This window comes from Saccostrea cucullata, unplaced genomic scaffold, assembly GCF_032062105.1.
Source record: "Saccostrea cucullata isolate Sc308-1 unplaced genomic scaffold, CSIRO_AGI_Scuc_v1 ctg270, whole genome shotgun sequence".
In the NCBI taxonomy this organism is placed as follows: Eukaryota; Metazoa; Mollusca; class Bivalvia; order Ostreida; family Ostreidae; genus Saccostrea; species Saccostrea cuccullata.
In genome coordinates, this window is record NW_026932876.1 from 228434 (window position 1) to 255620 (window position 27187).

Genomic DNA, 27187 nt, shown 5'->3' on the forward strand with positions numbered 1-27187 from the left:
ATTAACAAATTCTGCAAATCTTTTCTAGTAGAACAGCCGTTGTTCTACTACATAGAACCAAACCTAACCCGGAAGCCTAACAGAATGTTTAATTAATGCATCAATTAACAGTTGTCAACTGTTGTGACGTGTTCAATCAGTTTTCCAATATTTATATAAACGCCTAAATAAAATGAACAATAAAGAGTAATATACAGGTAAGGTGACTTGTTCAGGAGAATTAAGCCATCCATAATACTAAATTGTCTTATGTTCAATGTTCATCAGTTACTTTACATTTCATTTGTTTATCATTATATTTTTATGTATTTATCATTGTTCTGTGTGTCTTGACCACTACAATGTCTTAATGGATTTATAATATGTTAATGTTATAATTCATTTAAAAATAACAGCTTATATGAAGTTTTTATGAATTGTTTTATACTGTTTAACAGTTACACGCCTTGATCATGAACAAATGTGTGCTTGTGTTGGTGGCACTGGTGCTACTATCCGGAATGACAATGATCTGTGAAGGTAAAACAATTTTTGAACTATGGAAAGAGAAAACGATTATTCGAAGTAGGAATTATCTTTCCAGTTTTCAATATTAACATAATGTAAATTAAGCTGATTTACACAACTATGACCTTATCTGGGAAAATGATACTGCATTGAGAATTACTTAAAAGTGTCACTTCAAACCCATTATTCCATGTTGTGTGTTTCGCAGGAAATAGAGCTTGGAGATCATACTATAATCCATCATCTCGATCACGATTCCGAAGTAAGTAAAGGTCAATTTAATCAGATTAGTTTCATATAAAAATACCAAGTCTGTACTAAACAACACTGCCTTTTAAATTATATATTTTCATAAAGACTATATTAGCATTGAACATGTATGCATGGCAGTGTGCTATTAAAAGCCTGTGCTTCAGATTTCAGATTCAATCGATCTAGACAGTTCAGTAGATTTGGACCTCGTTCTCGATCTACAGGAGGATGGGCTAGTCAGTTTTCAAAGCGCCGTTGACTAAATAAGGTAGGTTAAAACCAGTTGAAATGATAGATTACTGAGTTACCATAATTTTACTCATTGATGATAAATGAAATGATGAAACGGAAAGATTATGAGAAGTGAAATACAAAAATGTGAACAAGGCATAGAACAAGGACCACTCAAAATCCCACTGATGGTGCCTAGAGGAGGGGGGGTTAAACATCCCCTGTCGACGGGATATTTGCGTCGTGACGCCTATATATGGTATGGTAGAAAAAAACATTCTATAGTCAAGAAAAGTAAAATTAATATAAATCCTATAAAAAACATGAAACACATCACGCAAAACACGTACCAATTTGCAAAAAAGGTCCTTAGAATCACCAAATGCTGATTTAATTAAAATGATGTTGAATTCCTAGTAACTTCAACTTTTCTGTCTGTAACCTGCATCAGTTTTAATTTGATTGCACACAGTGGATGTTATATAGGATAGTATAAATTGCAAGACTTAAATACTATGATGCTATGTATATGCAGGAAGAGATAATAGGGAATAACTGTTTAATTAAATAAAGCTGCCGATGGAGAAGCTTGTAGACATCGTTTTGTCGTAAAGTTTAATAAGTAGTTGGCCCTAAGGGTGTATAATCAATACCACATAAATATATGAAACAGTTTGGTATGTTGGGCTGATTTTTGTATGCGAGTATCTTGAAGAGTTACAGCAATCGGAAAATTACAGTAATACAGAACAAATTTGCATTCAGTTCTGCTTCGATGACTTTTGTTGGAATTATGGCTTTTTCTCTTTAATAAGATTTTTTGCATTTTTTTCCCTAAAAGCTTGCGGATATTGAGCTGATTTTTGGTATGTAAATTTTCAAAGATGATAATTATTAAGATCAAGTTTGCATTTCCTTATGGTTAAATCGTTAACTTTTGACGGAAACATGGAATTTTAACTTTCAACGGGTACCACATAGCACTTGCCGGTAGTATTGCTAATGTTATAATCTTCCGGAATGAATCCGCAAAATAACACTGAAGGATATAAAGTTCTCTTGTTTACTCACGTTCACTCACAACAGCCATAACATTGATTGTTGCAATGATGCAATTACTGTTTGTGTGAACTCATATAAATGTCCTTCATTTTTTGAGATATCATATAATATACAATTTTCCTCATTTTTTTCAGGTCCATCCCGATTGAAGGAAAGGTGTTTTTAATTGTTATCCATTTTTTTTTATTTTTGTAATAAAATGATTTTTTCTATCTTATGGTTATTAAGACAAAAGTACTTCATTATTGTGTCAGGAAAAGTATTTGAATTTGAAATTTCAAACTAGAGGTTATATCATTACTTTAAAATACAAGGTCATTTTGCATGTTCAAGGTCAGTAAAAATGAAACAAAATTATGTCATGTCCATAACCCCCCTATAAAGACACATCATAAATGTCATAGATTTAACTCAAAGATTACTTTATATTATTAGCTTTTTTTAACCGAGGTCATTTTGACAAATTGAAAATTAATTTTTAAGAATTTGAATAAGGGTTTTATTTAAAAAATATTGCAGCAGGGGTATATTTCTGTGTTTGCACACAGTACCTCAACGACAAATAAAACCTGAGGTTGATTATTCTAAATTATGTCATCGCGTGGGTATTTTGTTATTGTTCTACCTAATTTTATCTATAGTTCCTGCTTACCGATCATAACATATCACGACAATAATGATTACCAAAATTGTGAATGAAATGCCGGTATTCTAAAATTGCCATTCTTGCCACAAAACGGATTTTTAATTTTAATTCTTTTTAAAGAATCAGCATTTATCTAAGTTTGGATAAGAAGAAGGTATGGTTTCCATACAAATTTTGCCCTGTGATTTTCTAAAAAATGAAACTGGTGTAAAAGTTGAAAACTCAACCTTTTTATATAATTGAAATTCAATGGAGAAAAACCATACAAGTGAATTTTCTCACATGTGTTTTTAAATGCTAATTATGACGTCATAAACATTTGCATTTTCCCGTATTTTCTTAAAAAGTTGCAGAAGACATCAATTTTCAATGGAATTTTCTTTCAGATAACATTGTCCACAGGCATCGCCCACAAAGATCTTGAGATATGTGATTTGTTATTGATCTTTTGCACAAAATATCAAAAAATTTGCCGACGGCTGTGGACACTGTTTTCTAAAGGAAAATCACCCTTGAAATGTGCCATTTTGAGGCTTTTCTTTTGAAAATAGAGAAATGCTTCACATTAATGACGTCATATTTGCAAAATGGTAAACCTTCATGCCATATTCTTTCCTGATTTATCAAAGTTGTTTATTTAACTAATATTTTAGCCAGTTTTAAAACTTTTTGATGTCATTACATTTTTAGGGCACAATAAAGCTAAAACGATACCTTCTTCTTTATTACAGCGGTTTTCTTATCTACAATTTAGTAAATTGGTAATCTGTTGATATTGAATTAAGTATTAGCAGTCATAGTAGTCATTGTTGAACAGAATGATACGAGTTTTCGTGTAGCTAAGTCAAGAATTAAGGGAAAAAACTAGAATCATATAATGTTTTAATATTATCCGGTGACACAAGATGCCAGATTTGATGGCACTGTATATTGGTAGTTAAGATAGACGTAGGACAGGGCGTAGTACAGCTTAGAGTCCTTCTGGTAAATGTAATAACGGGCTTCCTGTTCTGTCTGACAATGGGTGTGTCCACATCTGTTAACAAATAAATAAATTATGTATGTATAAAGGAAAGATTAAAATACACCCATCACTGTTTTGACTACCTTGATACATACAACTTTTTAAAAACTTTCTTTTGAGTTACGTCTTTCTTGTTTAAGCAAATGCTTTAAATTTTAAACCAAGTATATACATTACACTCATTGTTAAAGTTTATTGCAGAACTGTAACTCTCCAAAAAATATATTAAAACACCGGAGACCTACAGTGCCACCCATTGAAAAAAATGTATATTTATTGCACACAAAAAAAATTGAGCTTGGTTCTTGATTAATACTTCCAAATTCTTACCTAAATTGCAAAAGCTAGATTTCGAAAAATTCCTTACTCGCCTATCAAGTACTCTGGTAGTTGACATCTGCACAAAGCGCGTTGGACCGAATTATCTTGCAAACCAAAATGACAGTATAAAACTATAAATAGAAGAAATTTTCGATAAACTCAATACCAGATCCAGGAGGGGTATTAACAACATTTATAAGGAATTTTTTGCTGTGGAAACAGTGAAAGAATATGTTACGAACACACATTTAGTAATATTTTGAGATGACAGTCTAGAAACAAGGAGAAATAAATCGAGAAACAGCGCACTTTTCTGTGCGCAATAAATATGCAGTTTTTTAAATGGGTGGCACTGTAGCTATCAGGTCTGTCAAAATATTTTTTTTCGGAGAGCCACAGTTCTGCAGGTATGAAAAAAAAACAATTCCATACACGTATTTTATGAAATATCGTTACTCATCTAGATTTAAGGTGTCCTTTCCGTAATTAACATGTTAAGAACCATAAAATCTTTATTATTGAATTTAATATTTAAACTTTATTTAATAAAACCGCTTAAAATGTGTGACCTTTCCTTTGTAAGTGTTCTTTAACATTTCAATTTTGACAAACTGTCGATAATGATCAATGTCGACTGTTTTTTTTATTTGTAGATTTTTAATAAACATTCTAAATGTGAAGGAGTGGTAAATTCATGATTCACATTGCTTTTACATGATCACATAAATTAAATACAAGTCAGATCTTCATAATATAATCAAAGGCATTTAGGTTCCAAATCTTGTTCGAATTAGATCGAAAGTTAGCTGCAGAATTGTAGCTCTCCGAAAAAAAAATATTTTGACAGACCAGAGAGCTATAGTGCCACTCATTGAAAAAACAGTATATTTATTGCGTATCAAAAATGATTGTGCATTTATTTCACCATGTTTTAAAACTGATATCAAATTTTACTAAATGTGTGTTCAATTTTACTGTTTCAACAACAAAAATTTCCTTATAAATGTTGCAAAAAGCCTGGCTAATATTGAGTTCTAAAATTTATTATTGCCATTTTGGTTTGCAAGCTAATTCGGTCCAACGCGCTTCGTGCAGATGTCAACTACCGGAGTACTTGATAGACGAGTAAGGAATTTTTTGAAATCTAGCTTTTTTGCAATTTACAAACTTAAGCGAGGGGTGATCAAAAAGAATTGTAACTTTCAAAACAATATTTGTTTCAATGTTTTATATTCTAAAGTATATTATTTAATGCACATCAACGCTTTGCGCATGCGCGAATCACGTGATAAAGGTGGAGAATTTCTCTCACAAAATAATTTTCCGAGTTTTATATTTTCCATGTGAGTTAATTTTTATGAAAAATTAATTTCTGAAATGGTAAATATAGGGACATTGACTTTCAAAAATAAGCATGGCGACCATTAAAACACAAATCTTCTGTCTCAGGAGAGACCTTTATTCAAGGTATGAGAATGGGTGCATCCTTTTTATCATATCTAATATGTTTAAAATCTAAAGTAAACGATATCTTAGGTATTTAGTACTTATATCATTGTTCAAATATTCAACTATTTTTCAAAGTGCTAATTGGAGGTCTTTGATAGCAAATTGCTTAATTAAAAATACATATCTTTTCACTTGCTTTCACTGGGCAAGATGACAAGTATCATTTTTAACCATCAGCCTTCCTTCACTAAAACGATTAATCAAATCATTAATTGAATTTATAGGAACTCATTTATCTCAATAAACTGTGTACAAATTATTATATGATACTGTTGAGGGATTTCTAAGATATTACAATAAATTGTACAGTCGTTTGGTGAACAGTTCCCTGAGACAACCATTTTTCGTCACAAGTGACCTTTATAGTGACGTCATTTTCACATTGTGACTTCACAAACAAGGAGAGAAACTTTTTCAGCATATGCTATTTATAGACCTTGTGTATGGCTATGTGTGTACCTAATATATTAATCTGAATTGTGGTTTTTGATATAGATAGTTTGAAACTTTTTGATCAATTTTTAACATAGCGAATTTTTTTTGCTCAATAAATATATATTTTTTACACCCTACGGTGTGTCAATATATTTTTTGAGATACATTTTTAAAAGGTAAGGAAAGTTAATATGTATTGCATATAACACAGAACCTTAACAACACTAAATTCTTTAATACATATGCCTTTATTATTTCATCGCGGACAAATAAACTAGAACATGATTTTGGAAACAGACTTTTTGTAAGATTTCTCATCTTAACATTATCAAGATTTTGTTATATATGCCTGGGAGCTACCATTTCCAGGCATTCATCATTGGAATCAGTGACAAAAATCATTTACACTAGTTTTGAGGATGATTCCATTTATATATCACTATATTCATAGCTTTGAAGATATATATATGAAAAAAAGATTTTAAAAGGTTTCCCTATATATCCCTATTGTAAAACAATATTTTTGTTGAATTTGGAGACCAGGTCTTCTGTGGAACAATCAGTTGGATTTCCTTATTTGCACCAGTTGTTAGCAGACCGATATTTGTATTCATATGAAGCAGAACTTACTCATAATGTTCAACAAAGATATTGTCAATCAGAAATTCAAGCGTCTTTTGATACAACTTATCAACTTCAGAGTATTTGTGTGTACAATCAGAATTTTAACTTTATCAAATTGATTTTGCAAATGAATTTACAAGTTCTTGAAATAGCATATGCAAAAAGCCCAGTAAAATTTCTTTGGAGAAGGATTTTTAAAGGCAAGATTTTTCTTCAAAAAATATAGCCCTGTCAATCAATGTAAGGACCATCATTGGATGCTGGAACTTGATTGACACTTACTGGTCACTGTGTATACCCTGTACACCTTGATTGGGACTCGCGGTGACCTTCTAATTAACTTTGGATCCTTTGATGTTTACTGAACGTGGTATACAGAAATTGAATTTTATATTGATAATAATGTATGAATTAAATATACCTTTAGTATTTGAAAGGATTGTAATAAAATATGCATTTTTTTAATATTAACCTTTAGCACATAAAACTTTTTGTTTCAAATGAAATGTCTATATTATTTTTGATACGCTATATGGTAAACCTAAAGTGAAAATGTTATTGATAAAGAAGAAGCACTGTGTGTTTTAAAAATAATGTTTCCAATATATATTCCTTTTTATTCAGATAAAAATTTACAAGCAACCCTTTTTTAGCATGTTTAACGGTGACAAAGTCTTATTAAGGTTAGGATAAACCTAGAAATTTTTTTTGGTTAGTGAAATGTAGTTACAGTGTAATACAACTCTCTTTTCATTTTATTAATAGATGGGATCCTGGGGATGAATGAATTAAGTCTAATTTGGTTGTTACAGCGTTTGTTTTTTTTAAATTAACACATACATTAAAACATCTGAAACAATCTTTGTTTTAATATTTGAATTTATAGTATGATAAAAAAATAATTTTTAAATGAGTACGGGTGTTTTCAAACAGTACTGTAAAAAATAAATCAATATATAATTGAAAACAACTTTTTGCTACTAATTTTAAATTGTCTCAAAATCCCCAACACAGGTCAAGTTTGACACCTGGGTATTTCACTGTGTATCAAATCACTTCCTGTGTATAACAAACTTGAATCTACAAGGCATTCACACCTGTACAAAATAAGCCCCTCCCTCACCTGGAATTTACCACCCGGTAAAAAATCTCTGCCTTTAAGCCCTTGAAATAATGTCAGTTTAAGACATGTTTGTTTTTACAAGTATATTATTTAGTAACGCTTTTCATCAATCTTAAAGGTGGAGAATTTCTCTAAAATAATTTTCCTGATTTTCCATGTAGGAAAAATTCATCTGATACTAAATATAGGGACATTGATTTTCATACAGGACGTTCGTAACCTCTGTGCCCATTCTATGACGTGCTCGTGCTGAAACAAGACTCACGTATTCATTCCTCCGGTGGATGTTGGATGTTTGTTTACCAAGGAACTTCCCCTGTGCCAGTACTCACGTTCATCAGACATAGCATAGGAGCTGGCAACAGGTTGTGGTAACCGTTATTATGGCCTCTGTAATTGAGAAGAATTTTATGAAAATGTGAAAAGTTTAAATTTGTATGCAAGATCAATACATGATCAATATATTTTATTGTTTTGAATAGGGTGAAAATTCGTAATTTTCAACATATTTTTAGCTCTGTTTATACACTCTACAACAACATCTTTGGATACATTTCAAATGGTATCAGGGGTATTTCATTGATAATGAAAAGAAAAATTCCAAAATAATGAACTTAAAATATATAAATGTATATTGTATATTTAATTTCTTTCTAAAGTGTTTATTTTACCTGACTCCTAATAGAAGATGGCAGGTTTTTGTGGATTGTGTGAGCAAATTCGTGAACTAGAATATTGTTGGTGTGAAAATATGGATCACGTGCATTACACAGAATATTATCCTCCAAAATACAACAGGTGTTTCCCCCAACTCCGGCCAGGGTGTTATATTTACGATGGTCAAAAGTACACGTCACTGAACAAGAACCAGCACAAGTGTCTGAAAGACAAACATACTGGTTGCTAACAACGTCGTACAACAGCAATACATATACAATTCTTTCACTGCAATTTATGAAGAACAAAAATATAATTTTAGTACAAAAATTCTGTGTGATAGATAATTTCGAAATATGTAAGTTAAGCAGTTGAAAAATTTCCCATTAGCTGCCGCCTTATGTGAGGTTACCATGACTTAGCTGATTTAAACAAGTTGTCACATGTGGTCATAATGGCTATTAAAGATTAGAAAATATTCATTTTATTCAGAATACCAGCTATGTGTTTTTAAAGTCTTCAGTAGGGAAATATATGGAGATAACGAACATAATTTAAGCACAAAATTAAACATTAAACAAAACATGGAGCAGAGCAAGCTAACATATCTAAAACATCTGAGGTGGGATCAAGTGCCATTGGGGAGTGAGCATCCCTGCCAACCGGTCACATCCGCTGTGTACTCATTAATATGAACGGGAAATAACGGATCATATACAAAAAATATCCTCATACGTATACTCCTATCCATTATGTTTTGTTTTAGTTAATCAAGGATACCCCCAGCATGATGGCAAAGATAATAGATTTAAAATATCTCATACAACATTTAGAACACATCGTATACGTCATTTAAGATTTATTGTTATCACGATAGACATTTTAGCAGGTTTTTCAATTTAGCTCTACATATATTATGTTATAAGAAACGGTATTCCTGAAAATATTCTTCAGTAGTTTTAATTTGATAAAATAATTAAGAAAAATGACGAAAATTAAATTATTCTTTAGAAGGCGGTTACCACAATTCATGAACAAAACCGTTAATAGATATATTCACTTTTGATATATTGAATAAAGAAAATGAACTTTCGCCTCATGCAGTTTTAATCAATTTTGATTTGAACTAAAAATCTGATAAAGAAACCAGTTAATTATGAGCACTTGTATTAATTCCGAAAGCTTTTCCCAGTAAGTAAGACATTTTATCATCTGATTCATCTGTTGACTTCAAACACTGCTTGCAACTTAAACAAATAAAAAAACCACCATGATCTAAGGAATTTAAAAAACTTACAGTGACCTTAGACAACTTACAGTGACGTTAGACAACTAACAGTGACATTAGACAACTTACAGTGACGTTAGACAACTAACATTATTATCCTTCAGAATTATACAGTGATTCTGATTCGTTTGACAGGTCACGTGCGGGGAGACTTCACGCGCAGGGTGACAACTGTTATCTCCCTTCAGATGACATGTAGGGTTACAACTGTGTTGTCGCCCTTTGAATGCGACTACAGTGATTTAAGCGCGATAACTCTTATTTATAAGTACAATTAATAAATATGCGGGATCGGTAAACAATAAATTCTTACGATGACGTCAAGGTTGTCTGTTGACATATTTTGAAATTATGGAATCAGAGCAGAGAGGAAGAAAACAAGAGGTTTGATTACTATTTTCTAACAGTGACATTAGACAACTTACTTTGACGTGACCTCAGATTACTTACAGTGATCTTAGACAACTAACAGTGACCTTAGACAACTTACAGTGACGAGACCTTAGATTACTTACTGTAGCATTGAGGCGTGTCCCTCTCAGCAGCGTATTCTGGGAAAATAGTAATATCCTGACCATGGGCAAAGACTGCGATCTTGGCATTCCGAGCCACAGCACTGAAAATGGAGGAGGGCATGTGTTTGGTCATCCTGGCCGCGATCAAAGCCGCCTTAAACAGTGATTAAAAACAATCAAGTGAAATCATTATTTCTGTTACCGTATATTTGATATTTTATATCTAGATTATGAAATAGGAAAATCAATGTAAAATTGGAACTTTGTTCGACAAGGAGACAAATATGTTAACTCTATCTTTGTTTAAATTTGGCTACAATCTTATAGGCTGCTATATTGGATGAAGTTTGGACTTCATCAAGCCGATTTTGTCCACCCTTTGCTTTTGAAAATTCGTATGGACAAGAACAAAAGTTTGAGTATTTGTTTAGATATGGCATGCATATGAAGCAAATACGAATGGAAGATGTCTATCACACCTTAAAAGTATCTCGGCCGTATGAAAAAAATGAAAACATCTGAATTTTTCAATATGTCTTTAAACTCTTAAATCGCACCATACTTTAAACATCTTAGGGAGTATCTAAAACAACTTTCGCGAAATTATTGTATGAAGCCATATTTTACAAGCTCTTTGCTCAAACAGAATCAAAACGAGGTCGAGGAATTATGACAAGTTATATTCCATTTTTCATTGGCATTGCCCCTAGAGGGTCATTCTCAGTTCCTCCAATAGTTTTATCTAAAATTATAGAAAGGACTCCGAAAATATATGGATTGCATTTAAATCATAATACCAGGTAGTGTCCCCTTTCGCTGACGGCTGTAGTGGCCTCCACTGCCAACCACTCACCGCTATACCGGGTGTTCTGTATGTTCCCATTGGCGCCCACATACTTGTGCTTCAGAGCCACACGTTTGCCATGATAATATGAAGTGTTATTTCTCGATAAGGATAATACTTTCAATCTAAAAAGTAGAAATTGCAATAAAAAAGCGATGATAGAGAAAAACAATGATCGTATGTATACGTTCTCAGAAAATTACCCATGCTGCTTCACCAGTTCCTCTTGTTCTGGAGTCAATGGAGGCAGGGCGCACACAGCTAAAACACATTCGCTTGTTATTCAAACCAAAATTTTTAAAAAAAAATCATCATTGTTATTATCATATTTCAATATTAAAGAATAGATCATTTAATACCATAAACGCACAGAAGCCCAAAGACGATGCGTTTCATTGCAGAGGAATGGCTGAATACTTTCTAAAGTATCTTGGGCTCTTTCTCTAAAGGTTAATATATATGATAAGGGAAATATAGGACATTTCGGTATATGACTGGATATATCCAAAGGTTAATATTGAAGTTTATACAAAAATATATAAATGATGTTCTTGTTCATCCCCCCGTGCTGCAGGGGGGTCTGCTTGACAAATAAATTGGGTACAGGTTGCATTGTGCTTCGAAATACAAGTCGCAATAAGACTTTTTTATCAGAGTAGAGCTTAGGTGCTTCAAAATATTTTTGCATGACACATATATGTTTTTAACCCTAAGAAATCATAAATGTTTAAAGTCAAACATGCTGACATTGACTACATTTTAATGAAATAACATAAAAACGTTAACTGTCAGCACTTTTACAGTGATGTGATTAAGAGTGAGTTTATTTTCCCTGTGATATCTACGTACATTACTTCTTTGAGAGATGATGACCGATTGTGACTTAATTTTCATTCACAAATAACAGTGAAAAGTAGGTTACATGCACAAGGCCCTCCTCTTTTAAGGTCAATCTTTATCTCGCAGAACAATCTTCTTGCTCAGAGTAAAAGACCCAGTGGGTGATCTTGTTCAGATAAAGAACTATTGTTAATATTAAAAAAGTGTCCTTACGAAGGGGCTCCTGTCCGACGTTTGATTATATGAAATATTCAAAGAAGAATCAATGAAAGTCAAATAGGAAGAATGAATTCAGTTAATTATTAATTATCAAAGATTGTACGAAAATATTTTACGTGACTGAAATATGAACTAAAGTTTCAAGTTAAAATGATTGAAAATAGTGGTATTTTATTCCATATGACTCGGAAAATGGTAACGATATTAACCATACCTTGCTTTAAAACAAAACTGTCAAATGCCATTCCTTAGTGCTATTTTCTTTTTACATCTGTGATAATTTCAGTACATTTCACAGAAGTAGACTAAATGGGGAAAAAATCCCAAAATCAGTTTCGAATGTCCAATTTTTTTTAAAAATTCCCCTCATCGACTGGAATATTTTGTTCCAGAAATGAACTTTTTATCTGCTCAATTAATAAGAGACAAAACATATAGACCAATTCATGAGACAAAACATATAGACAGGCAATTAATCTAAAATTTTGTTTGAAAACATCTGCTTAGAAATATCAATGCATTGAAAATGATATTCAGATTCAAGACGTATGTATACTGTATAACTGCATAATGCATGTAATTGTTTTCATTTATGCATTATGTTTTAAGGTTAATATTTTAACTCGATAGAACAATTTCTCTTGAATCAATATGAAAAACTCTAGAAGTATGAGTAGTGAGGATAAGTCCTCATTATTACTTGTATCAGCTTCGACATGACATCAAGTTATTTTGCAATATTCATACATACAAAGTGCATTTTAAAATCACAATAATGTAATTTTGGTTGTAACGCTGTATTTGATTGGATAAAAAATTATTTCATATCGTATAAAATGGGTTGATAACTTTAACTTTTCAAAAACGTAAACGTCCCCTGACGTTACGTTCAAATTTTGTACCTGAATTCACTTTGTACAGGGTTAATATCTCTTTGATTCACATCAAATGAATGAAAATTAAATCAACAGTTAATAAAACGATTACACTGTAAATTAAAGAAACTAGAATATAAGTAATCTCGTTTAAGTCATCATTTCGTACGTTCTATGGTCAATATAATGACCTTTTCAGCAAATACAATTCATCATTGAGTCAAATGCTGTCTGACTTTTTGAAAAAAATATATATTGATAGACTGAATTGTCGACAGATTGAAAAAACCTTTATATTTATGACAAGGAGCAACGGCGGGTTTTCGACCTTTATTTCTCCATGTTCCTAAAACTGTAATCTCAAAATATTACTAACCGTGTGTTCCTCTAATTTTTATTGATTACAACAAAACATTTGTCATAATTGTTGTTAACTCCATATACCCTGATATTGTAATTATCGAACATTTCGCTTATTTATGCTGCCATTTTGTAAGATAACCCTTCCAATATGGTTCAGATTTGTCAACAAAGTTAAATTTACATTTAAAAAAAGAGAGAATTTTTTTTTGTAAATACATTATTATCTTTTTGAGGTAAGAATTCATAAAAATATTTTTGGAAGACAACATTAAATTTTAAATCATTATTATTTTTCTCCTTTCTCTCGGTCTATCAATATATATTTCTTTATTCATTTGCACACATTAAATTCATTCCTTAAGAAAAATGTTTCTAAACGTAATTGGATGCAACAAGGAAGTTTTTATGATCGAAAACGTTGATTTTTTTAACTAGGAGGGTATATAATTGGGATGTCAACACATTAGCCTTAAATAAGCTGTCCGTTACACTTTGGGGTACCCATCTTTTGCAAGTATATATATTATACCCCTCACATGAAAAGTAGGAGGGTATATAGTGATTGGGATGTCCTCCGTCCGTCTGTACGTCCGTTCGTTACGCTTTGGGGTACCCATCTCTTATCAGCAACTCCTCTTATACCACAGAATGAAATTTAATGAGACTTTCTCTGATTCTTTGTTACAAAAGAGTTTCGTTTACAGTCATCATTTCATAAATCTTTGGTAGATACAATGACCTTGTGAGCAAATACAATTTATCATTGGGTCAAATGCTGACTGAGGTTTTTCAGACTAATTGTTAGTTCATTATTTATACACTGAATTGACGGATTTTTCCGTTATTTCCCGATCATGACAAAGAGCACACGGCGGGTGTGATTGGTCAGTAGGGGATGCTCACTCTGTACAAGGTACTTGATCCCACCTCCGATGTTTTAGAGGTCCGTATTTGCTCTGCTCCTATTTTGTATTGTTTTATGGACTTTGATATTGAATACTGTTCGTTATCTCCATATCCTTCATTTACTGTGCACCTCCTTTTCATTTTTCATTGAAAACATTTCTCGGGTTTCCCATAGCAAAACATTGACACTGCCATTTTTTTTTCTATAATGTTGAAGGGTACCTTTCTCTTATCCGCAACTCCTCCTTTTCCTCTGAATAAAATTTAATGATACATTTACAGATTGTGCACCTCCTATTTTACTTTTAGAACCTGTTTCAAATACCAGGACCCTTAATTTCTATTGCTAGTATACTTAACCTATCTAAACCTTTAAAAAATGCAGAATACGACATAAGTACATGTATACATATAATACCCTAGTCAAAACTTAATAATTAATTTATCATATATAAAACATAACATGAAACATAAGATCAGAATGTTTGTTAAGGTTTAAACATTTTTATTGTCACCCCGTGATACAAGTGGCCAAATAAGACGGCACTGAATACTGGTAGTTGAGGAAGACGTAGGACAAGGCGTAGTAAAGTTTGGAGTCTCTCTGATAAATGTAATAACGGGCTTCCTGTTCTGTCTGACAACGAGTGTGTCCACATCTGTTACCATATAAAAGATAAATAATAAATATTACATGTATAACTCCATGTACCTGATCTTTTATGAGATCCGTTAATAATCTGTCGTTCTCTCCTGAACTGTACCATTTCAATTAAAATGCCAAGACAATACCTACCGGTAATAAGATTACTACATTCATAAAACAACAAACTTTTTACTTTCTCTTAATTCAAAAAAAATAAAAGTTTGGGTACCCATGTCTTATCCGCAACTCCTCTTATAAAACTGAATTAATTCTAATGAGATTTTCACAGAATCCATGTAACTTATAGCTACTCGTATTGTGCAGCTTCTATTTTATGTTTTGATCTGACACTTATTTCTTGTCTCTCAGAACAAAACGTGGACTTTGCCACTATAATGGTATGGGAGGTTGGGAGGTCTCATTTAGTGAGCTCAGCGCTCATAGTACCCATAGCTTAAATGCTGACTAACGTTTTTTTTTCATACAAATTGTTAGTCCATTATTTACAAACTGATTTATCGACGGATTTTTTCGTTATTTCCCGGTAGGTAAAGATAAGGAGCACTAGCGGGTATGACCGGTCGGCAGTGGATGCTTACTCCTCCATGGCACCTGATCCCACCTTTAATGTTTTAGAGATCCGTGTTCGCTTTTCTCCTGATTTGTATTGTTTAATGGAATTTTTAAGTCCGCTCGAATAGTGTTCGTTATCTTCATAAGATATCACACCAAATATCTCGGGATCGTTATAAAGGAATGGATCGCACTGAAAACATTAGTTTGCCATCATCTTTTGTTCTTTTAATGGTCTTATTTCTTGAAAGTCACGCGGCAATTAATTGAATAACCTGTTACTGTCCAATGATGTAAAAAAAATCCGTTATTTAAAACAATGGACAGTATTTCATCACATATTAGAAGGCTACATGTAAGTCTTTGAAATAAGAAAACAAAACAAATGGACAAAAATATTTTTAAGGAAAGAATCCAATACATGTGTGTATGTTTCTCATTGTAATGAAACATACATTCCGGCCACAGAAACAAAAACTGAATATTTATTCATTTTTTAATTAATGATGAAAGGAATATTCCAACTCACAATGATTATTGTGACCATTTATTTTCTTATCATTTCAAAAACAAACACACACACCCTCTCTACACCCTCACACACGCACACCCACACACACACACACACACACACACGGTAGGTGTCACCGTTCGACTACCCTCCTCCCCCAATGGTACCCGGTTCATCCACTGATGTTTAAGAAGGCAGTGATTGATCTGTTTTTGATTAATTTATATTCTTTGAAGTCGCCAGCGTGGTACAGTGGTTAGAGAGCCTGCTCTTAGTCGCGAAGTAAGGAGTTGGTCCTTACATCGCGGTTAAGAAAAATAGTTGAACTAGTAGTAGCTCCTTTAGAGGCCCTTTTATAATTTTCAAAGAAAATGTTTGAGGCTTTGGAAGTCATACATGTATTTTCTTCAGTTTATATATAAAACTCTGCCCGGTAAAGTTGCTATAACACGAAGTACTAGAATTTGTAATTAAATTCCACGTTTTCAGTCATCAGAAGTGCATTACATGTATTCTACAGTTGAAAAATCATGAACTTGTAGCTCCTTTAAAAGACCCTATTATAATTTTCAAAGAAAATGTTTGAGGCTTTAAATAAATCTTCTTTTCAGTGGAATATGAATGATTTCAAAAATGAAATTATAAAAAACAAGATCTTTAATAAAATTCCATAATTTTGCATTAGCAATTTATATGTAGTTGGAATCATCAGTTTTTGGAAGACAGTTCCCTAAAAATTCAATAAATCTTGTGTTCATGGAATATGCTTGATATGTTTTGGTTTGAACATATTTTATTATGTAATAAGTACATAAATGGATTGGGCAGCGGACATAGCCTATATAAGCCCTCTCCAGCCCTCGCCCTAAAATGTGGCGGTTCCTCATCAGTACTTACGTGTTCATTCCTCCGGTAGCCGTTGGATGTTTGTCCACCATGAAGAATGACCCTGCCCCCTCAGCCCAGTACTCACGTTCATCAGACATGGCGTAGGAGCTGGCAGTCCAGAGACTGTGATAACGGGCGTTATTATAGGCCGCCGTAATCTGAGGAAAAATCATAAATTATAACGATAGGACTGTTAAAATTAATAACAGATTTCTAATCTGCTATATAATTAAATATGGTTTTGTTAAGCTCAACACTGAATTACTCGGCACTTTTAATTACTTTATCAGGACGAAAAAACTTTAAAAACTCCGATAATATTTACTACAACCTTGTAAATTGAAAAATTTCAACAAATCAACTACAGGAATGAAAGCTCGCCATATAGTGGTAAAATTGTGCAACACCTAGGTGTCTTTTAGGAAGCCGTCAAAATTACGAAAAAAGTCATTCTGAAGTCTTACCTGACTCCTTATAGATGTTGGCAGGTGTTTGTGGACTGTGTGCGCAAACTCGTGAACTAGGACGTTGTAAGTGTGGCGATAAGGATCATAAGCATCGCACAAAAGGTTATCCTCCAGGACACTGCAGGTCTTTCCTCCCACTCCGGCCAGGGTAGTGTACTTACGACCATCAACCGTGCATGTCGAGTAGCAGGAACCAGCACATGTATCTAAAATTATTGAACTTAGACAATAAGTAAGCATTTCTTTACGATATACTAGTATCTTTTCGCATTACCTACATGTAAGATTCTGAACTATTCATCTTTTATTCTATCATTTTCGTTCATTAGTCGTCTTTCTGCTTCCTGAAATCGAATAGTTGAAAATAAACCAATGTGCCTGACAACGGATACTCTTTATAGTAACTAGGTATTACACGGAAAACTGAAAAAAAACGAGCTTTGCACTCAAACTGAAATAGGTGGAGCTACAGTATTAACTGTAGTTCTCGATATCGCCTAGTTATACCCGTAATCAAGAAATCTGAGAATATGTTTTTAACTATATAAATTCCTAATATCACACCAATATGGATGTAATATTGCCGATTCGGCGTAAATCAATCATCAATCAATCAATCCTAATATAGACAAGACACACAAAATGTACTTTCAACGAAACCGATATACTTATAGTATGAAGTTTTCTGGTGTCAGAGACTGTATATGTGACGTTACTTTAATAAAAACTATTAAACAATTATTTCATGTTCCTGTGTTTGTTGATTTAACTCCGGCCCTCGACAAATCAGCTTTGAGAAGATGGCCAATTAACAAGGACATTGCTTAACTCCAAGAGAATCAGCTTGCATATTTTGTCGGAAGCAGTTAAAGGACACAAAGGTAAGAAAAAATAAATAAATTGATGTTTTCAAACTTCAGCACAGTAACTGCAAAATGAGTTGTAATCTCAAATTGGCGCTACATACGTCCGCGCTGTATTCTGCATGTTCATTACTGATTTCTTAGCGATATTAATGCATTAGCTCATCCTTGTCCGCGACATAACTGCTATAAATGACCCCCACATTTTAAAGATCAATTACTTACTACGACACCAACTGGTGTCCCTCTCAGCGACAAACTCAGGGAAGATAGTTGTATCCTGACCATGAGCAAACACAGAGATCTTTGCGTATCTGGCTAGTGTGCTGAAGATAGAAGTGGGCATATGTTTGGTCATCCTAGCCGCGACCAGCGCCGCCTAGAAATACAGATGTAAGGTAAGAGTACAGACAATTCAGTCCAGTATTCTGTCCACTCTTTTAAAATTGCATCAACTTTGTTTTCTGGTGTTGTTTAAAGATATCAGCAATCTCGGTTAAAGTCAATCATTTTTCAAGTTCTTTCTTCTGTGGTTTGCAATGATTTGCATATTCTCATTTTTATCAACAAGTTCATTTTTTAAATGTCGTCTGAGTTTGAGTTCCTCCTTTAAAAAGTCATTTCCGCAATAATTAGTCATTTACACGATAAGTGTTATTTTGAACAATTGGAATATGTGCTCGTTATGAAGCATTATGTGTTATGTAGTAAGGCTAGCTGTATAATTTTATTATAAATATAACCAACACAAAACGTGATATTTGATCATTACTAGGTAGTGTCCCCTATCACTGACGGCCGAGGTAGCCTCCACAGTCAACCAATCCCCTCCATAGCGCGTGTTCTGAACGTTACCATTGGCCCCAACGTATTTATACTTCAGAGCCAAACGTTTGCCATGATGATTTGTTGTATTATTTCCCGATAAGGATAAGACTTTAATTCTGTAAATAAAATAAAGAAACGAACAGTATTCAAGCTCAAAGTCCATTTAAGCAAAGTAAATCGGAGCAAAGCATAATCGGACCTCCAAAAAAAATCAGAGGTTGGATCAGGTGTCATACAGGAGTGATCATCCCTTGTCGATTGGTCACATTCGCTGTGAGCCCCTTGTCATGATCAGGACAAACTTAAGGAAAAAAATCCACAGACAATTCAGTGTGTAAAGAATTGTCGAACATAAGTTTGAAAACATCAGTCAGCATTTGACTTACTGAACGGCGGTATTTACTGAAATTGTAACGAACATACCAGTTAAATTTGGAAAATGATTAATTTAAACCATACTTTTGATATTCATCAAGATGTTCTTCAATAACTATCCCTTTAGAAAAAAATCATACGTAAAGCATGCTCTTGCGTATCAACTGAGAGACTCCATATACAGGTAATAAGGTATACAGTATTGCTACATAAGGTAAGGTAAGTTGACCAACGCAAACAGGAATTTTAATTAACTCCATATGCAGGTAATAAGGTATACGAGTATTGCTACAAAAGGTAAGGTAAGTTGACCAAGGCAAATAGGAATTTTAATTTATTTATATTTCGAATGCCCAAGAATAAGACAAATGTTGGTCTAAAATATTATATTAGTTCAAATCATGGCAAGCCCTTTTACTTTTTATTCGTGAAATAAAAATTTTCTTTCAATAAGAGAAATATCTCTCTAGCATAGAGAGATATCTCTTTTGCTTATAGAGATATCTCTTTGACTAATAGAAATATCTTTATACCTTAGAGAGAAATCTCTTTAAACAAAAGAGACATGTTTTTTACTTAGAGAGATATCTCTTTTACTTAAAGAGATATCTTTATAAGCTAGAGAGATATCTCTTTAAGCGAGAGAGATATCTCCTAAAGTTAGAGAGATTAACAAAGTTAGAGGAGATATCTTTCCTAGTTAGAGAGATATCTCTTTAGATTTTCAAAAAGAGATATCTTTCTAAGCTAAAGAGATATCTCGTTAAATGAAAGAGATATCTCTTTTCCAGTCATCCTTAAAATAAAATAATTTTAAAACGAAACAGGAAGTAAAGTCTCTGAAATAATTTCGCTGTTATAAGAAAAAAGACTTCGAGGAGCATGCAATACCCAGAATAATATATGTACTATGTAGACAAAAATGCTATAAATCCTTTGTTTGAAACAACAAACAATAATATCATGAATTTGTCGAAGTTTTAACTTCCGGTAAAGGGAGAAGTCATTTCAAATGGAATCTAAATAAAAATTATGAAGAGAGTTATCTCTTTGCAATAAAGAGATATCTCTGTTTGCTTAAAGGATATCTCTTTTAGACACTTTAGAAAGATATCTCTTTCACTTTGAGAGATATCTCTTTAGATAAACTAAGAGAGATATCTCTTTCACTTTAAGAGATATCTCTTTAACTTCGAGAGATATCTTCAAAAGTAAAAGAGATATCTTTCTAGGTGAAAGAGATATCTCTTTCTCACTGAGAGATATCTCTTTTCACAAAAAAGATATCTCTCAGGGAGAAAGAGATATCTCTTTCACCTAGAGAGATATCTCTCTTATAAAAAGAGAAATCTCTCTAAGTATAAGAGATATCTCTCTAAGTTTAAGAGACATCTCTTTCTTATGGAGATATCTCTTAAAAATGAGAGATATCTCTTTAAGTTGGGAGATATCTCTATTTTTAAAGAGATATCTCTCTAAAATGAGAGATATCTCTGTAATTTTAAGATAAATTTTATTTTCCGAATAAATATCAAAAGGGCTTGCCAAATCAAACAAATAAAACAAATAAATTTTATTTTATATGAAAAAATATATTATTTTAGCTCAAACAAATAAAAATAATTACGGTTAACATTTTTGCCACCTAGCAAACAGTCGGAAAGGGCAAACCTACGAGATAACCATGTCTTTTATCTACCATACGGGGACTTCAGTGTTTCACAGACACAACTTGGTACTAAATTTAATCTCCCTATGATATTTCAATGTATTGAATTTCCACTTGCATGACTATAAATCATACGGTATTTAGCTATGGCTACCACTAAATGTATCCCAATTTCGTAAGAAAAAGTATGCAACGTTTTCTTGAGTAGGTGACCAGTAAATAAAAGTTTTTAACCTACAAACCTCATGCATGCAATTAATTGCTCTATCTGTTACCAAGGCAAACAAGAATAGTAATTAATTTCTGTTTTGCATGAACAAGAACAATATAATGTGTCACTGCCTATCAAAATGATTTAAAGAATCAAAGATTGTCAATTGCTGATTATTAAGAATCTTTTTGACTTACCCATGATGCCTTACTAGTTCTTCCTGTTCCTGTGTCAGTGGGGGCAGTCCATGTATTACTAGGAAACCATAGATATTGTTTTAACAAAAATCTGTTTCACTGCATGAGTTATAAAAGTTATAATGGATTTGAACTCACCATAAAAACAGAGTAACACAAGAAAGATACGACTCATTGTTTTATCAACTGAAGTAAAAGTAAGGGAATAGTAAATTGAGCTTTTATCAATATTTTTGATAAGGCAGTTCATATCCTTTGATCTTTTGTCTGACAAAAGTACAGAGTTTTACAAAACGACTGTTAAAATGAGTAACCTGAAAACTATTTACAATGCGTGAAAGGTACATCAATGCAAAAAAAATGAATAAATCAAAATCTTTTAAGCCCTCGTTGTCTTGTCTAGTATATCAATATGTGGATTTATTTAGTTGATTATGATTTTATTTCAAAAACAAAACATATGTTGTTTCATAGTTGGGAGACGTCTATCCTAATACTTTTGTTTAGTTTGATTTAAGTGACAGGCTCCATCTCAATTTTCAATAAAAATGTAAATATAACTAGATGAGATCTCGTTGCGAGCAACGAGTAGGTCTTCCGTACGATTTTTCGATAAGATGAGATATGATTTTGACTATGATCTTTGTTACAAAATAATGATATCAAGACTTCTCTCACTTGATTAAATTCTTTTGATTTATTATCAAATACTTAAAGATGAAAGTGATTTGGCCCCTCTCGGCCCCTAATTTGAGGGACCAGACCCTTTTCTTGATTTCAAATGAAAGGTCTCGTGATTTTAAACACTTTTTGTTCAAGACCTATTCACAGATGTCTTTTCGTTAAAGAGATATCTTGTATGAAAATATTTAGGGGCCATCAATCCAAGTCCTTAATGGGGCCATTTTACAATAATTCAAACGGTGCATATTGTTTGAAACATTATTCTGACCATCCTTTGTTCAACATTGCTTATATCAAAATATTTCTCCTATTCGAGATATAAACCGACAAACACTTCATATTCTGGCCCCTTTTGACCCCTAAATTCGTAATATATGATTAAATTTTATACGATGTTGCAATTCGTTAAGATGAATACCTTTTAATCAGTATTGTTTTACAAAATATAGATCATTAAAGAGTTAAAGATGAAAGACTTTTGGCCCCTCTGAGCCCCTATTTTGAAGAGTCAGCCCCTATTTCTTGATATCACATGAAAGGGCTTTTAAAAACGCTTATTCACAGATTTTTTTCCGTTGTGGAGATATGCTGAATGGAAATATTTAGGGGCTCCCCCTACACGTCCTTAATGGGGCCATTTTAAAAAAAATTCACAGTATGCATATTGTTAAGAACATTCTGACCATCTTTTGTTCAATATTCCTTATCAAAATATCCCCCCCCCTTTTTGAGATATAAAGCGTCAAAGATTTGACATTCTGGCCCCTTGTGACCCCTAATGACGTAACATATTATCTCAATTTTATAATATATTGTTGCAAATCGTTAAGATGAATATCTTTGCTTCAGTAATGTATAACAAAATATTGATCATAATAGAGTTATAGATGAAAGACTTTTGGCCCCTCTGAGCCCTTAATTTTAGGGGTCGGCCCCTTTTTCTTGATATCAAACGAAAGGTCTTGTCATTTCAAAGATTTTTTGTTCAACACTTATTCAGAGATTTCTTTTCGTGTTGGAGATATGCTGAATGGAGATATTTAGGGGCCATCGCTCCAAGTCCTTAATGGGGCCGTTTTACAAAAATTCAAAGTATGCATATTGTGTAGAACATTATTTTGATCATCTTTTGTTCAATATTGCTTATCAAAATATTCCCCCTTTTTGAGATATAAAGCGTCAAAGATTTGACATTCTGGCCCCTTGTGACCCCTAATTACGTAGAATATGATCAAAATTTTATAATATATTGTAGCAAATTGTTACGATAAATATCTTTGCTTCTGTAATGTATAACAAAATATTGATCAATAAAGAGATATAAATGAAAAAGTTTTGGCCCTTCTGAGCCCCTAATTTGAGGGGTCAGCCCCTTTTTCTTGATTTCATATGAAAGGTCCCGTAAATCTGTACAACTTTTCTTCTATAAATTTTAACAAATTATGAATAGATACGAAGATATAAAACAAAAGATGTCAAATTTTGTGAGATGTTTCCGAGACATTTTTTGGGCTCCACCAAGCTTCGGCGCCTTTTGCGCTATGAAGATTTGAACACCTGCCTGCAACTCAGCAAACCTTCCCTTACTTTCACTGACAATCTTGAGTCAATATTTTAAGTCGTTCCGGAGGAGTTTCCAGGACAAGCCGACCCTCTAAAAATCAGAAAATCGTCCATATCTCACGACCGGAAGTGACGTCATCGACGACTAAAATTTCCGACAAGGTTCAGATAAATATCTATCAGATCTGAAAGTTTGGTGAAAATCGGTCGAGCCATTTCCGAGAACTCGCGTGCACAAAATCGGGAAGAAAAAAAAGAATAATAATAGGGAAAAAGAAACCGAACGAAAACAAGAAGGTCTTCCGTTGGAAACGGAAGACCTTAATTATGGCTTTAACGAAAATATTGGTCTGTATAATTTTTTTTGGTTATCTCAGATCGTTCATGATATCCTAAAATTGTACTGTTTTATAAGCATGTGTATCAATTTCGATGATCATATTGAGGAACAGTTCATTTTCTGTAGTTTATGGTATTTCTTTCATGATTTTTCATTTGTTTAGTCTTACACTGATTTGTTTTGAAGTTTTATTAAAAAATATAACAATCTCTCTTTATTTTAAGGACAAGTGATACAAACAAAAGAATGGATGCCTGGATTGGTATATATTTTTTTTTGCCTAATTTCGTTGCAAAAGATGCAAATAATCAATTTCTTGAATATAAAGAAATTGTAAACCTTCTGTGATGCTCAGAAGTCTGTCCTTCTGAAACCATCCTTATTAATCTATACAAATCAGATTCCATTTTTGTGCAAATTTGAATAAAAAATTAAAAACTACGCGGTGAAAGTTATTCATTTTACTAATTTAAACATGACCCAAGTTGTTATTTTTAAATTCTTTGACGAAAGTTTGTTTGCATCATCTGTCCTTAAATTTTATTTTTCTATGGAATATTCTACAATTGGTAATCCAAATATTATTTATATCTCTCTTTCTAAGGGGAGAATTCTTCAAAATTATATGTCAATTTTGAATATTTTTGATATTCCCAGCAACCAAAATGAATTGAATTACCATATCTCAATTGGATTCTGAAACTTCATAAAATCCCTTACAAAGTAAGGTTCCAGTAAATGTTATCACAAGCCCATTTTCTTTGCTCCTTACTAAGATATTTACAGTTGTGAAGGAGAAACTTCAAGAGCATTGTGCAACAATTTATTCGACAAGTGGTTTAAATCAGACGTGGATACTAAAAGGTTCTAGGATCTTTTGGAAAATTTGAAATCACAAGATTTTACCAAAATCAACAGTTTAAAAACTTACGACTTTTAAATTAAAGTCTAGGTTTTCTGGCATCAATGACAGCTGCTTTTTCAATAGAAATGTAACTCGTAAATTTACTTACCTTGTCATGGATCATTTGCAAAAAAACTTCGTTAAGACATTCTGATATTACACACAAATACTCTGAAGTTGATATTAAGAAGATACCCGAGTTTCTGATTGACAATATCTGTGTGGTTTTTTGAGACCATGTCTTCCTGATTGGAATTCACATGGGTAACAATTGCAAATCTTTATTAATAGACCTATTTTTGTATCGATATGAAATAGAATTTTAGAATCTTCTACCTAAAAAGACGAAAACACTTGCTGTGGCCTTCAGCTCGTCCTTAAGATACATCGACGACATATTGTCAATAAACAATCGTTATTTACATTCTTATGTCAATACGAAATACTGTAAAACGAGAAAATTTGATGTAGCGCAAAAAAATTGGCGCAAATAAATTTTAGCGCTTGCACTTGTCAGTAAAATATATTAATGTGACTTTTTTTTATCCGCAATATTTGTATCAGTAAACATTCGTTACCTTTATCGCGGTACGTGTTGCTATCACATGGACGTGGTACAATGTTAAAACTTATTGTATTTCTACTTTCAATTGCAAATCGTTAAATCACATTAAAACAATACATGCATCGACAGAAAATTTTCAGGTATTGTCTGCAATGCCATGCTTGATTGCATTGTTTAATAAGATTTCAGAAGCCAAACTTTGAAGGTGCTAATGATAATAATCGGGTAACAACTAAAATTATAATTTGGACTTCCGAACTGAAGTGCCTTCAATGACTCTTCGACATTACGATCGCGCGTTCCGTCTTACATGTACATGTATTTATGTAAAAGCTTTAAACACACAAAAATAATATTTAGAAATCCTTTAGCGCACAATAAAAAGCGTTATTTCCAAAGGCGCTATTATGCCAAATACGTTTTAAAATATCCCGGTAAGCTTGAAATAAAAAAAAATACCACAGAGTCGGTTCCATCTGCTTCATATTTGGATATCTTACTTGAAAAAACTATAAACGGTAATCTAACAACAAAGGTTGATGATAAACGTAATGACTTTAACTTTTCAATCGTCAACTTCCCTTACTTATGCAGCTCTATACGTTCATCAACTGCATTCGAAGTTTATATCTCTACGCTAGAACATGTTCTACGTATATATAATTTCTAAAACGAGGTAAATTATTGACTAACAAGTTGATGAAATAAAAAACAAGTTGATGAAATAAAAATATCCAAATAAAATTTATTATTAAGTCAAATGCTAACTGACGTTTTTCTTACTTATTGTAAGGCCATCATCAACACACTGAATTGTGGACGGATTTTTCCTTTTTTATCATGACAAGGAGCACACGGCGGGTTTGACCGGTCGGCAGGAGATACTCACTTCTCCAAGGCACCGGAATCCACCTCTTTCCTTTATTATTTGGAAGTCCGTGTTTGCTTTGCTCTTGTTTTGTAAGGTTTAATGAACTTTTGACCTCGAAAACTATTCATTATCTCCACATATTTCACATTTGTACATCATAAAAGTATTTAACATATTACATTTTTAAAATTATCCAAGGTAGTTTAAATAAGCCTTTAATACCAATGTTTATAGGCATGATATGAAATAAGACATGATTTATGGTGTTTTGCCATGAAAGGAAAGGTTTTATGTACTAATCCATTTTTTGAATAAATGAGTAAATAGAGGAAAATAAAGTATACTCTTTATTTAAATTTAAAATCATGCAGATTTCATTGAAATTTTGAGATTAACTTATTTCCCTTAATAACATAATAATTGTAGACAATTACACACAACTTAGAAAAATCATAGAAATATTTGTGTGCTTTTTCAGTTATTCAACACCTGATTTTCTGAACCTCAGGATCGGACTTATTTGTATGTAAAAATTGAAAAGATATGATTCCCCAGCCATTGAAGCTAAAATAAATAATGAAATTGAAATTGTAAAACAAGATGTCTTTGTGAAACAGATGCACCTGTATGACAGCTTAAGGTTAAAGATTCTCAAATACAGGTCAAACTCCCAGGTCAAGAGATGAAAATATGTTAACCCAAGAAATTTAAAAAAATATAAAAGCCGCCTAATCATCAACTATTAAAAAAATATGGTCAAGGTTACTGTTTTCTAAAAGTCCAATAATAAA

General features: G+C 32.6%; 2 protein-coding genes and 1 long non-coding RNA gene across 4 annotated transcripts; 1 reads left to right on the plus strand and 2 right to left on the minus strand.

Annotated features, from left to right (window-relative positions):
- The first annotated feature begins 432 nt into the window (after nt 1-432).
- LOC134236391 (uncharacterized) lies at nt 433-2264 on the plus strand. The gene is made up of 4 exons (XR_009985606.1): nt 433-519; nt 716-769; nt 924-1027; nt 2187-2264. It is a non-coding gene; the product is annotated as an uncharacterized LOC134236391 (long non-coding RNA).
- A 1195-nt stretch (nt 2265-3459) lies between these two features.
- On the minus strand, nt 3460-21683 carry LOC134236392 (uncharacterized). Of its 2 annotated transcripts, none has more exons than XM_062718563.1 (7): nt 21608-21683; nt 21470-21527; nt 18962-19133; nt 18415-18568; nt 17324-17532; nt 16869-17017; nt 3460-3734 (listed from the first exon to the last, which is right to left on the minus strand). In XM_062718563.1, the coding sequence occupies exons 1-7, from the start codon at nt 21642-21644 to the stop codon at nt 3587-3589; spliced, it is 927 nt and encodes a 308-aa protein (XP_062574547.1). In that variant the 5' UTR covers nt 21645-21683; the 3' UTR covers nt 3460-3586. The 2 variants fall into 2 exon arrangements, with proteins under 2 accessions (XP_062574547.1, XP_062574546.1); XM_062718562.1 differs by lacking the exon at nt 3460-3734 and adding an exon at nt 14721-14900.
- Nucleotides 8397-11481, minus strand: LOC134236384 (uncharacterized). Its single transcript, XM_062718549.1, has 5 exons — nt 11398-11481; nt 11242-11299; nt 10992-11163; nt 10195-10348; nt 8397-8614 (listed from the first exon to the last, which is right to left on the minus strand). The coding sequence occupies exons 1-5, from the start codon at nt 11432-11434 to the stop codon at nt 8397-8399; spliced, it is 639 nt and encodes a 212-aa protein (XP_062574533.1). The 5' UTR covers nt 11435-11481.
- Nucleotides 21684-27187: the final 5504 nt, after the last annotated feature.

What these genes read in the sequence shown, in the direction of transcription:
- LOC134236384 (XM_062718549.1), bottom strand. Translation starts at nt 11,434, where the DNA reads ATGAAACGCATCGTCTTTGGGCTTCTGTGCGTTTATG. An exon ending in TGGGCTTCTGTGCGTTTATG is followed by an intron (nt 11,300 to 11,397) that starts GTATTAAATGAT and finishes AATGTGTTTTAG; the next exon opens with CTGTGTGCGCCCTGCCTCCA. An exon ending in GAACTGGTGAAGCAGCATGG is followed by an intron (nt 11,164 to 11,241) that starts GTAATTTTCTGA and finishes TCTACTTTTTAG; the next exon opens with ATTGAAAGTATTATCCTTAT.
- LOC134236392 (XM_062718563.1), bottom strand. Translation starts at nt 21,644, where the DNA reads ATGAGTCGTATCTTTCTTGTGTTACTCTGTTTTTATG. An exon ending in TGTGTTACTCTGTTTTTATG is followed by an intron (nt 21,528 to 21,607) that starts GTGAGTTCAAAT and finishes ATGGTTTCCTAG; the next exon opens with TAATACATGGACTGCCCCCA. An exon ending in GTGATAGGGGACACTACCTA is followed by an intron (nt 18,569 to 18,961) that starts GTAATGATCAAA and finishes CTGTATTTCTAG; the next exon opens with GCGGCGCTGGTCGCGGCTAG.